This window comes from Nelumbo lutea, chromosome 8 (assembly GCF_056320005.1).
Source record: "Nelumbo lutea isolate HS-2025 chromosome 8, American lotus-T2T, whole genome shotgun sequence".
Lineage (NCBI taxonomy): Eukaryota > Viridiplantae > Streptophyta > Magnoliopsida > Proteales > Nelumbonaceae > Nelumbo > Nelumbo lutea.
Genome location: NC_142691.1, coordinates 50,941,227 through 50,952,886, shown reverse-complemented (window position 1 = coordinate 50,952,886; position 11,660 = coordinate 50,941,227). Strand labels below are relative to the sequence as shown.

Sequence of the window (11,660 nt, the reverse complement as noted above, 5' to 3'; positions counted from 1 at the left end):
GACTTGGTTGGATTGAGTTGGACTAGGCTCGGGCTACCTGAACCTCAACCTAAGCCAAATCCAAGCTCGGGTCAGGCCTGAATTTTCTGGTCCAGGCCCATAAAGAAGCCCAAAGGCTGAGGCCCAATTTTTTTCCGATACCTAAAAAAATCGTTGCGGGACTAATCTGACCCAACCCAGTCCAATTATAAAATCCGGGTTGCTTGGGTTGAATCAGCGTTACATATTCTAGGGTCGAGTTGGGCTCAGGTGATTATACTCGTTATTAGGTTGAGGTTTGGGTAAAGGTTGAAGTACTTTTTTACTCAGGGTTGTTTTTTGGATTGACCTCAACATGACCTGATCCAACTCCGCCCGAGTTGCACCCGTAATCACACGCCAGCTACAAGATTACTTCATTGGAGGAACAAAGAAAACACGTAAAACAGAATAGCAGTGACAAAGTCATAAACATTGCCAAGTAAAAATAGTTCGATAGTAACATGCATTTCAACCAAATTGAAATCACGCAACGGACGAAATGAAACGATACAAAGTCATGACAATTTCATCAAGATATAGACTTGGATGGAAGCAGAATTTGAAAGGGTCGTAGATGATCGATCATCGACCTGCATGTAATTATGCGTGGATAAACACCCAGATTGAGATACTCAACCAGAGTAGTTACAGGTCAAGGACCATGGACAAAGAAAGAGAGCATAGCAAACAAGGAGGATGCAAAGGTGAAAAGAAGAGCTGAAGTTGCACCAATGAGTGCAACAACCGTCAACGGATTTTTTAAATGTTCGCGCTTGAAAATTGCGCTCCAAACCACCCAACGATTTTCAAAATGGTTATTAAGATCCGTGCAGACGTCTTCATAATAGAAGTGATGGAGGAAAATTCCTTTTCTAAGATTGTCGAACAGAACTGATACTTCTTCATGGCTGCCCAAGCCATGCGTGATTATTCCTTTCTTGTAGAGGTACTGGACATCTTCTCGACTGTTGATGAGGCTATCCATAAGAAAGGCATAAGATGTGATCCGACCAGTACATTTAGGGAAATACTGCTCAAATGCAATCAAATTTCGAAATAAGCATTCGGTGTAGCTATGAACATGTAAATTGGGGATTTCTAATACACCATTTGTGAAGCTTATGTCTAAGAAGCTATCAGCATTCTCTTTCTTCCTGAACTTGACTCCAGCTTCTATGAGTTGTGTCACAGAGTAATTACTTAATTTGGCCTCTCGACTACTCTTCCCTGTGATTTCCAATTTCGATGAATCACACATAAACTTGCGCAGTAAATGGAGTATATGCTTGGTCGTTTTGGGTTGAAACACTCTCACGTTTTGGATTGGAGCTATGTCTTGAAAGAAATCGTAGACGAGTCCATCGAGGGATATTGATGAAATGTCGGCAATGGTGTTTCTAAATAATAAGTCAAGGATAGGAAACGGGAGTTGGTTTTCAAGTAATAACAAGTCGTGTCGTATCCTTGGGAGCATCTTCTTGGATATTGGGCCCTCCGAATCATCATTATCGTCATCGATTTGGTTGCCGATCACAGGTTGTTCCGGATGATTTTTCCGATATCTTCTACAAAGCAATTCGAGAAGGAAACAACCATCCACTAACATCATTGTCACAAAATCAGCCCTATCCTTGAATTCTATCTCTTCAGAATACCGTCTTCGAGCGTTTTCTTCATTTTCCTTCAAGACTTTCACGCAGTTATCCAAGGTTTTTTCCCAGCTGCAGTTGGGATTACGGGGCAAAAACCATTTGAGATATTTGTTTTTCTGTTTTCTGGTACCTTGTAGGCGTCTACTTTTATAATAAAAGGGGCCAATTGAAACTATCTGAGGCACATAATTGATGTCGCCAAGCTGCTCCTGTATTCTGTATATACTACTAAGAGATTTTGGAGGTTTAGTATTGTCTCTAAGACCACACGTCAGTATTACAAAATCTAACAGCTCCCGATGACGCTCATCCTTTACTTGTTCATATACTGGAGCTTTTCCTCTGGCATCATCGTTTCTTTCCCTGAGCAAAGAAGACTACGATTGGAGATAACCTTAGGGTGGTTTCAAACCACCTTCACTGAGATTATATTTATACTACAATGGGCTGTCATTTCATAGATTATTGAATTAAAATGAATTTAAATTCAACCCAACAGGTACATTTAACTAACTAATAAATTTAAAATTGATGGGGTTTCTAAACTATTAATTAATTTATTAGATGATGTGCTCTATGTGTTGGGTTTCCCTCTTATGTGGAGGATGGCCCAAGAAGCTCTCATGTGGTATTTTTTAGCCCATGTATGAGAGTATTCTTGTTCAAATGAAAATAGGAAAATAGTGGTGTTGGTTGCCAAAAAGATTGGGAGAAGAAGAGAAGAAAAAGGAAGAGAATCCCGTGCAAAAACGAAGAGAGAAAAGGAGCAAATTCCTTAAATTTCAGTTTGCGCAGTTTTCATCTTGTGCTCCGATCGAAGGTCGTTTGTAGTCCGATTGAGCTGAAATTTTGTAGGCATGTTCGCGGCTTAAGGTTATTCAATTTAAACGGTGAAGATCTGGTTTGACGCACTGGTTTGTGAGATCTGAATCCGCGAACAGTACCTCCGTTTTGGGTGAGATTTCTCCATTATCTTGAGATATTTCTTAGTTTCCAAGAAACATATTTTCTTGATGATTTTCTTGATAATTTGCTGATTGTATGTCTCTAGTTTGATCTAGAGAGAACCCTTGTACAATCACTTTCTTGATAGTGAAAGTTTTTGGGTTATCGTGGTTTTTTTTTTTCCCACACCGAGAAGGTTTTTCCACATAAATTTGGTTGTGTTCTTGTGTACTTGTTCTTTGGTTTAAGCTCTACTAAATTGTTTCCTAATAGATTCACACAAAGAGGGAGAAAAATATTATTTTCGCTGTTTTTGAAAGTTGATTATAATTTGTTTGATTTCGTGATTCTTCCAACAAGTGGTATCAGAGTTGTGGTTATTGTTACTGAATATCTTGTGTTGAATATGGAAACTAATTTGAGTAGAATGATTACTTTAAATGGTGCAAATTACCATACTTGGAAAGGAAAAATGGAAGATCTCCTTTATATTAAACAATTTCAACTACCGGTGTTTGCCACTGAGAAGCCAGAAAATATGTCTGAGGAACAATGAACCTTGTTACATCAATAGGTTTGTGGGTATATAAGGCAGTAGGTAGATGATAATGTTTTGAATCATATTAATGGAGAAACACATGCACGGACACTCTGGAATAAACTTGAAGAGTTGTATGTTCAGAGAATGGGAAATAATAAAATGATTCTCATCAAACAGTTGATGGCTTTAAGGTATCGAGATGGAACTTCGTTGACAGATCACTTGAACACGTTCCAAGGTATAATTAATCAACTAGCTGGAATGGGTATCAATTTTAATGATGAGATTTAGGGGTTCTGTCTACTAGGTACATTGCTAGAATCTTGGGAGACATTCAGAATGTCATTGAGTAACTCAGCTCCGAATGGTATAATCAATATGAATCTGGCTAAGAGCAGTATTTTAAATGAAGAAACGAGAAGAAAGTCGCATGGGTTTTCTCAGCAGTTTGAGATTTTGGTTACAGAAAGAAGAGAGCGGAGTAAGAGCAAAGATTCCAAGAACAAAGATAAAGGAAGAAGTAAGTCCAACATGTTTGCTAATGTTGAGTGTCATCACTGCGGCATGAAAGGACACATCAAGAAATATTGTAGACAGTTGAAACGGGAGAACAAGAAGAAAGGCAAAGAACAAGAGGGTGGTGATAACAAGGAAAATGATAGAGTTGCTACCACTTCTACTGAAGACTTTCTTACTGTTTATGATAGTGATATTGTCAACATTGCATGTCATTAGACCAATTGAGCTATTGATAGTGGAGCCTTCATTCATTTTACATCTCGAAAGGACTTCTTTACATCTTACACGGCAGGTGACTTTGGTACAGTAAAGATGAGCAATGATGGCTTAGCCAAAGTCATTGGTATTGAAGATGTGTGCTTGGAGATGAACAATGACACGAAGCTACTTTTTAGAGGGGTAAAGCATATTCCTGATATTCGCTTGAATTTGATCTCTACAGGTAAACTTGATGATGAAGGATATTGCAACACCTTCAGTAATGGTCAGTGGAAGCTTATTAAAGGTGCTATGATTGTTGCTCGTGGAAACAAGCATTCTAGCTTGTATATACTGCAAGTAGGACTCTCATAAGACGCTATCAATGCTATGAAAGATAATCTTACATCAGAGTTGTGGCATAAGAAACTTGCTCATATAAGCGAGAAAGGCTTGACAGTATTGGTTAAGAAGAATCTTTTACCTGGCATGAATGATCCACATTTGGAAAAATGTACTCATTGCTTGGTAGGGAAGCAGAATAGAGTTTTTTTCAGCAGTTCCCCTTCTTCAAGAAAACGCGGTATACTTGATCTAGTACATTCGGATGTGTGTGGTCCTATGGAGACAAGAACTCTGGGTGGTGCCTGTTATTTTGTGACCTTCATAGATGATTGTTCAAGAAAGTTATGGGTGTACACTTTGAAGAACAAAGACCAAGTGTTAGACGTGTTCAAGCAGTTTCAGGCTTTAGTTGAGCGACAGACTGGGAAGAAATTGCGATGCATCAAAACAGATAATGGGGGAGAGTATTTAGGTCCTTTTGGAGTACTGCAGGCATCAAGGCATTCGACATCAAAAGACACCTCCCAAGACTCCTCAGTTGAATGGTTTGGCTGAGAGAATGAATAGGACTAAGTTGTCTTCTTTCGCAAACTCAGTTGCCAAGATCTTTCTGGGGTGAGGCTTTGAATACAGTTGTACATGTTCTTAATCTCACACCATGTGTTCCTCTTCAGCTTGATGTTCCAAACAGAGTTTGGACTGGCAAAGATGTTTCTTATGATCATCTACGTGTTTTTTGTTGCAAGGCATTTGTGCACATCCCAAAAGACAAGAGGTTTAAGCTTGATGTGAATACACGGCAATGCATCTTTGTTGGTTATGGACTAGATGAATTTGGGTACAGATTATATGATCCTGTTGAGAAGACAGAAAAAGCAGTCCATCAATACAGTGATGATTTGATTGATTTGGATCCGATTCCTTTATCAACATAGGCGAAAAATACACAGGATGATCAACAGGGTACTGATGATGTAGATGCTTCTATGCATGTCGAGATAGATCATCAGACTATTGATCAGTTGCCAGAACCAGAAATTCTACTCAGAAGATCTACCAGAGATCGACGTCCTTTCACACGGTATAATGCAAATGAATATATATTATTGACAGATGAGGGAGAGCCTCAATGTTATGCAGAAGCCATGGAAGATGAAAACAGGGCACATTGGGTTGGTGCTATGGAAGATGAAATGCAATCTTTGTAGGACAATCACACGTTTGAGTTGGTAAAGTTACCTAAGGGTAAGAGAGCTTTGAAGAACAAGTGGGTTTACAGGGTGAAGCAAGAAGAACATACTTCACAACCACGATACAAAGCCATATTGGTTATCATGGGATTCAGTCAGAGAAAACTGAGCAGATGTATGTAAAAACTGTCTTTCTTCATGGTGAATTAGAGGAAGAGATCTATATGGAGCAACCAGAGGGTTTCGAGGTAAAAGGAAAAGAGGGTTATGTTTGCCGATTAAAGAAAAGACTTTACGGTTTGAAACAAGCAACCAGACAATGGTATAAGAAATTTGAGTTAGTTATGGGGGAGCATGGTTATAAGAAGACTACTTCTGATCACTGTGTTTTTGTGCAAAAATTCTCTGATGACGATTTTATTATCTTATTACTTTACTTTGATGACCTATTAATTGTTGGCAGAAATTCTTCAAGGATTGAGAATTTGAAGAAGCAGTTAAGTAAGTCCTTTGCCATAAAGGACTTGGGACCAGCAAAACAAATTCTTGGCATTCGAATTTGTCGAGACAGGAAAAAGAAAAAGTTGTACATGTCACAGGAACGGTACATTAACAATGTACTTGAAAAGTTCCATATAGATAAAGTTAAAGTGGTCTCTTCTCCTTTATCTAACCACTTTAAGTTAAGATCAGATCAAGGCCCTTCAACAAATAAAGAGAAGGAAGATATGGAAAATGTTCCATATGCATCAGCAGTAGAAAGTTTGATGTATGCAATGGTGTGTACAAGGCCAGACATAGCTCATGCAGTTGGAGTTGTTAGTCGTTTCCTTTCGAACCCAGGAAGAAACCATTGGAATGCAGTAAAGTGGATAATGAAATATCTTCGAGGTACTTCCAATTTAACACTTAGTTTCGGCAGTGGTAAACTAGTGTTAATTGGATACAATGATTCAGATATGGCAAGAGATGAGGATTCTCGTAATTCTAGTTCAGGTTATCTGATTACTTTCTCTGGTGGAGCTGTTTCATGGCAGTCAAGGTTGCAGAAGTGTATTGCTCTTTCTACAGCAGAGGCAGAGTTTATTGCAGCAACAGAAGCTTGTAAAGAATTGTTATGGATGAAGCAATTCGTGAGAGACTTTGGTTTCAAGCAACAGAAGTATGTTTTGTTCTGTGATAATCAAATTACTATTCACTTCGCTATGAACTCATAATTTCATGCAAGGTCAAAGCATATCAGTGTGATGTATCATTGGATAAGAGATACTCTAAACAACAAATTGCTTGAACTTGAAAAAATTCACACAGATGATAATGACTTTGATATATTAACAAAATCATTATCAAGAGAAAAACTTGAGGTTTGTTGCTTAGTCGCCGGGTTGGCAAATCCCTCCACCTAGTTAAGAAAGGGGGAGATTTGTTGGATTTCCCTCTTATGTGGAGGATGGCCCAAGAAGCCCATGTGGTATTTTTTAGCCCATGGATGAGGGTATTATTGTTCAAATGAAAATAGGAAAAGGAAACAACTTTTTAGTGGTGTTGGTTGTCAAAAAGATTGGGAGAAGAAGAGAAGAAAAAGGAAGAGAATCCCGTGCAAAAACGGAGAGAGAAAAGGAGCGGATTCTTTAAATTCCAGTATGCGCAGTTTTCATCTTATGCTCCGATCGAATGTTGTTTCTGGTCCGATTGAGCTTAAATTTTGCAGGAATGTTCACGGCTTAGGGTTCTTCAATCTGAACGGTGGAGATCTGGTCTAGATCACTGGTTTGTGAGATCTGAATCCGCGAACAGTACCTCCGTTTTGGGTGAGATTTCTTCATTATCTTGAGATATTTATTAGTTTCCAAGAAACGTATTTTCTTGATGATTTGCTGATTGTATGCCTCTAGTTTTATCTAGAGAGAACCCTTGTACAATCACTTTCTTGATAGTGAAAGTTTTTTGGTGACCGTGGTTTTTTTCTTTCGCACACCGAGAAGGTTTCCATGTAAATTTGGTTGTGTTCTTGTGTGCTTGTTCTTTGGTTTAAGCTCTACTAAATTGTTTTCTAATAGATTCACACAAAGAGGGAGAAAAATATTATTTCCGCTATTTTTTAAAGTTGATTATAATTTGCTTGATTTCGTGATTCTCCCAACACTATGAGAGTAGTTTTGGAGATTCATTGGTGTGGCTTTGGAAGTTGGATAGACAATAGGGTGATCGTCATATATATCTTGTTGAGAGGGGTGATGTTACTTTGGTATGCTCGCAATGCTCTAATCTTTCAACATAAATCTTTTTAAACTTTGGAGGTGATTTAGAAGGCATAGGCTTATATGGTAAGTTAGTGCTCTCTAATGTTGTTTCATCACCCTGAATAAGAGCTTAAGAAAGATTGTTTAATTCTGCAACACAGTGGCTCCCACCTAAACCCAGAGTTGTAAAGATCAACATTGATGCCGCAGTTGCATGGTTGAAGACCAGGACTCGGGTGCTAGAATTATTCTTCTTGACTCTTCAGAAGTTTCTTGTTTTCCTAGGGAACTTGTTTTGCTCTACCTCCACCCTTGGTGATGAAGACATTGGCTTTTATCTAGGGATCATCTTTGGCTAAGGAGCCACCTTGAAGGTAGATATGTAAATCGGACCTTCTGCTCGTGATCCAACACAATTTTGAACCTGCCTGGCACGATGACACGTAGGCTATGCCAGACAGGGCATGATCATGTAGGTTGTTCTAGGCCAGGGGTTTCAAGTCTGTGGGTCAACACGACACAGCCCAACATGTGGCATGGCACAACCTATGGGTTCGTAGCGGGCTGATTGCAGCCCATTCGAGAAAACTAGTTGTTGGGGCCCTTGGGGGACTCTCCCCCAAATGGCTAGTTTCAACTTTTTAGGGTTTTTTTCTTTTTTACAAAAATACTCTTTCAATCAACAATTATAAGCTTATAAATTGCTATATAGAGGAGTATTTATGCATTTTGGCTTTGGGGAAGGAGGAAAAAAGACAATAATGCCCCCTCCAACAACTATATCCTATAATATAACAGTTAATTTGGGACTTTGGGGGCATTTGGGTAAAGTGATAAATGACTTTACTATGACCAAAATATCCCTCCCAACTAAAAACAATTAGTTTTTAGGGTATTTTAGGAAATTGAATTATTTTCAATTCCTATAAATAGCCCTATCGTCCACTATTCTCATCACACCAATTCAGCAATTCTCTTTTCAATTCTAATACTCTCTAGTCTCTCATCTCATACTATTATACACTTGGCAATTTACGAGGCTTTGGCCTTTGAATTAAAAAATGCTTGGCTCCTCTTCCCAAAACCAATTAGCCAACAGTAAGTTTACTAGCCCGGTTTGGAGAGTATTTAAAATATAGGAGGTTGAGGGGAAGGGAAAAGAGTCGTGTTGGCCAAAAAATGTTGGATTGATTTTCACTTCAATTGTAAGGGTGGTATGAGCCACAACTTGGGCAGGCATTTGCCATTCCATGAGAAATAAAAAAAAGTACATCTACTTTAAAGATTTCTTGGACATTGAGGATAAATTACAAGATAAAGGAGGACATTACACAACCACACCTAATGAAGCTGATGGTTAAAATCAAGGAGATGGAGTAATTTTTTCAATTTTATTTAAATTATTTGTTATTTTCTCAACAATATATTTTTTTTATTTTCATTTTGTAATTTTTATATTTTAAATGAAATAAAATTCCTATTTTTTTTAACTTGTTGTCCATTTTGTATTTTGGAAAGTATTTTTTTCATTTCTTTGTTAGATTTTCACTTTGTTTCCAATGAAAAGTTAACCTAGCATGGGCCTAGGCCATGGGCCATGCCAAGCCGACCTCCAAAATTATCACAAGGGAGGGTAGCACGGGCAACATGTGGGTCGTGTCGTGTTGACCCAGCATCGCCTGATCTACACCTCTACTTGAAGGTGATGCCCTTACCATTGTTAAGATTTTATTGGTGGACAACTCCATTCCTCCTTCATGCATTAGTATTATTTTTGCAGACTACAAAAGAATAATTTATTGCTAAGGCTCATTTTGAAAGGGCACAAGTACAAATATGTATAGTGCAAATACATACAAAATGACACAAAATACAAGGTTTTGTGCTCTACATATTTGTATTTGTACTCCTTCCAAACTAAACCTTAGAATCGTTTTTTGTCACACATGTTAGACCATAGATGACATGAGAAAGTAGTGCATAGAATGGCCAAAGCTGCTTTGTCTCAATTTCCAACATTTGCCTAGTTATGTCATGATTTTCTTGAACATTTTATAAGCTCTAACATTGATGAAAGTTGATTGAATTAAAAATTTGGTTTTCAACAAAAAACCCATGCTACTATATTAATTATTATATATTAATATCTTTTAAATTCTATATCACTGAGTTAATTGAGGCAAAAGGAATATTACAGCATTTCCATGTACACAAAACTGGGTGTGAGTTTTGGGAAGCTTATGGCTGGATCAAGGAGTTGACATCTATTTTTTAGCAAAAATGGTCCCTTGTTTCAGCTTCGAAAGTTTGATTTTATTTTCAAAATAGTGACTGCATTTCTCTATCGGAAAGACACCCAACCAAGAGATCTTAGATACAAATGAACTGGGAGAGGGAAGGTGTTAGGTGCCCCTTCTCTTTAAGCTATTATGACAGCACAGTATAAGATTTGTTTAGGCTTAAACTTCAGGGAACAAAGAGTAAAACAAAAACTTAGAAAAAGATTCTCAACTTCTTTTCTTTATGGGAAAGACACCCAACCAAGAGATCTTAGATACAAATGAACTGGGAGAGGGAAGGTGTTAGGTGCCCCTTCTCTTTAAGCTATTATGACAGCACAGTATAAGATTTGTTTAGGCTTAAACTTCAAGGAACAAAGAGTAAAACAAAAAACTTAGAAAAAGATTCTCAACTTCTTTTAGACTTGGTTTAAGGAGATGTTATTGGGAGTTGATTATTAGTTTTCCCAAATCCATCGCATCTCTACCTTGTTCTTCAAACCTAACTAAAATCTATAATGATCTAAAACAAACTAAAGATACAAGTTGAGAAACTTACCTTTTAGATATAGCCTTGATTGTTAATATCCAATAACCAGAACAAGACTCAATTGAAGTTGGAAAAAGTTTATTAGATAAGAGAAAGCCTTTTGGGCAGATTGGAAGTTCAAGGGCTCAAGACTTTGAAGTTTCTTGTGAAGAAAAGAAAATGAGGATGTTGTAGAAGTCGGAAATGCTTATAGATCATCTCCTCTTCTAATAGGCTTGATTTGGGTTTTTATTTATAAAGAAAGGAAGGGAAATTATATCTAAAACTTACCCAATCACAAGACTTAGGTTTCAAGAGAGTGTTTTGATGAAAAATGTAAGATTTTCAAATGAGAAAGGTTTATTGACAACCTTTCCTTCTTAGTGTAACATTATTACGAGTTTTGTGTGTCCAATGAGAGTTTGGGGCATTCCTAACATATCGTGCTTATATTCGGGGCTTACAATGGCATAAAATATAAATTTGAGTTAAGTATAAATGTTATTTAATCTTGTTTAGGCTTTAAGTGTGAGTATCTTTGGCTTTTTATGTTTTTTAAGTCTACTAGGCTCAATTTTATTAGTTTATGTGTTTTAACGGGTCAAGTGCTGGGCTGATATCAACCCCCACCCTCTTGAGTTCTTAGGTTGGATCTGATGAAAGGTGACATAATCTAATTCATCTATTTTAACACTCAAACAAGTGAATTAGGTCATGGAATTTAGCATACTAAGGTCTTTTGGGTCTTGATCATGGTGGTGAGGTTTCATTAGTTAAATAAGGCTTGAATGATAGAGATCTATGACTAATAAGCTCTAATCAATGAGATTTGCTGAAAGATTTAAGGATGAATGAAAAGGCTTCTATCTTATTAATCAATGATTGAAAGATTTAAATCAGATTAAGGTTTTAGTTTATAGTATATCCATCAATGAAAAGGCTTAAAGAGGAATCTTGATTGCTTTAGAAGAGAATGAAGGAATTCAGTGCTAAGATGGGTGAGTTATTTAGAGGATTTTAGACTTAATGAGAGGGGTTTGGTTTCCTAGATTATAATTTATTGTGTAATTTAATTATAAGCATCAAATTGGAATCTTTATTAATTAAACAATTAAACAAAGGAGAGTTAAGTTGAAATTTAGCATATAGGCATGGATTAAGATGAGTCAAGTGGAAGGTTTTACATATGAGAAAGAAT

General features: G+C 37.2%; 1 protein-coding gene across 1 annotated transcript in view; it reads right to left on the bottom strand.

The window, feature by feature from the left end:
• Nucleotides 1-673: 673 nt before the first annotated feature.
• The window catches only part of LOC148844130 (UPF0481 protein At3g47200-like), a 31,012-nt gene continuing 20,025 nt past the window's right edge, over nt 674-11,660 (bottom strand). The window contains exon 6 of the mRNA XM_088956888.1: nt 674-2,036. Within this exon, the coding sequence (XP_088813014.1) occupies nt 674-2,036 (1,363 nt within the window). The remainder of the gene's footprint in view (nt 2,037-11,660) is intronic.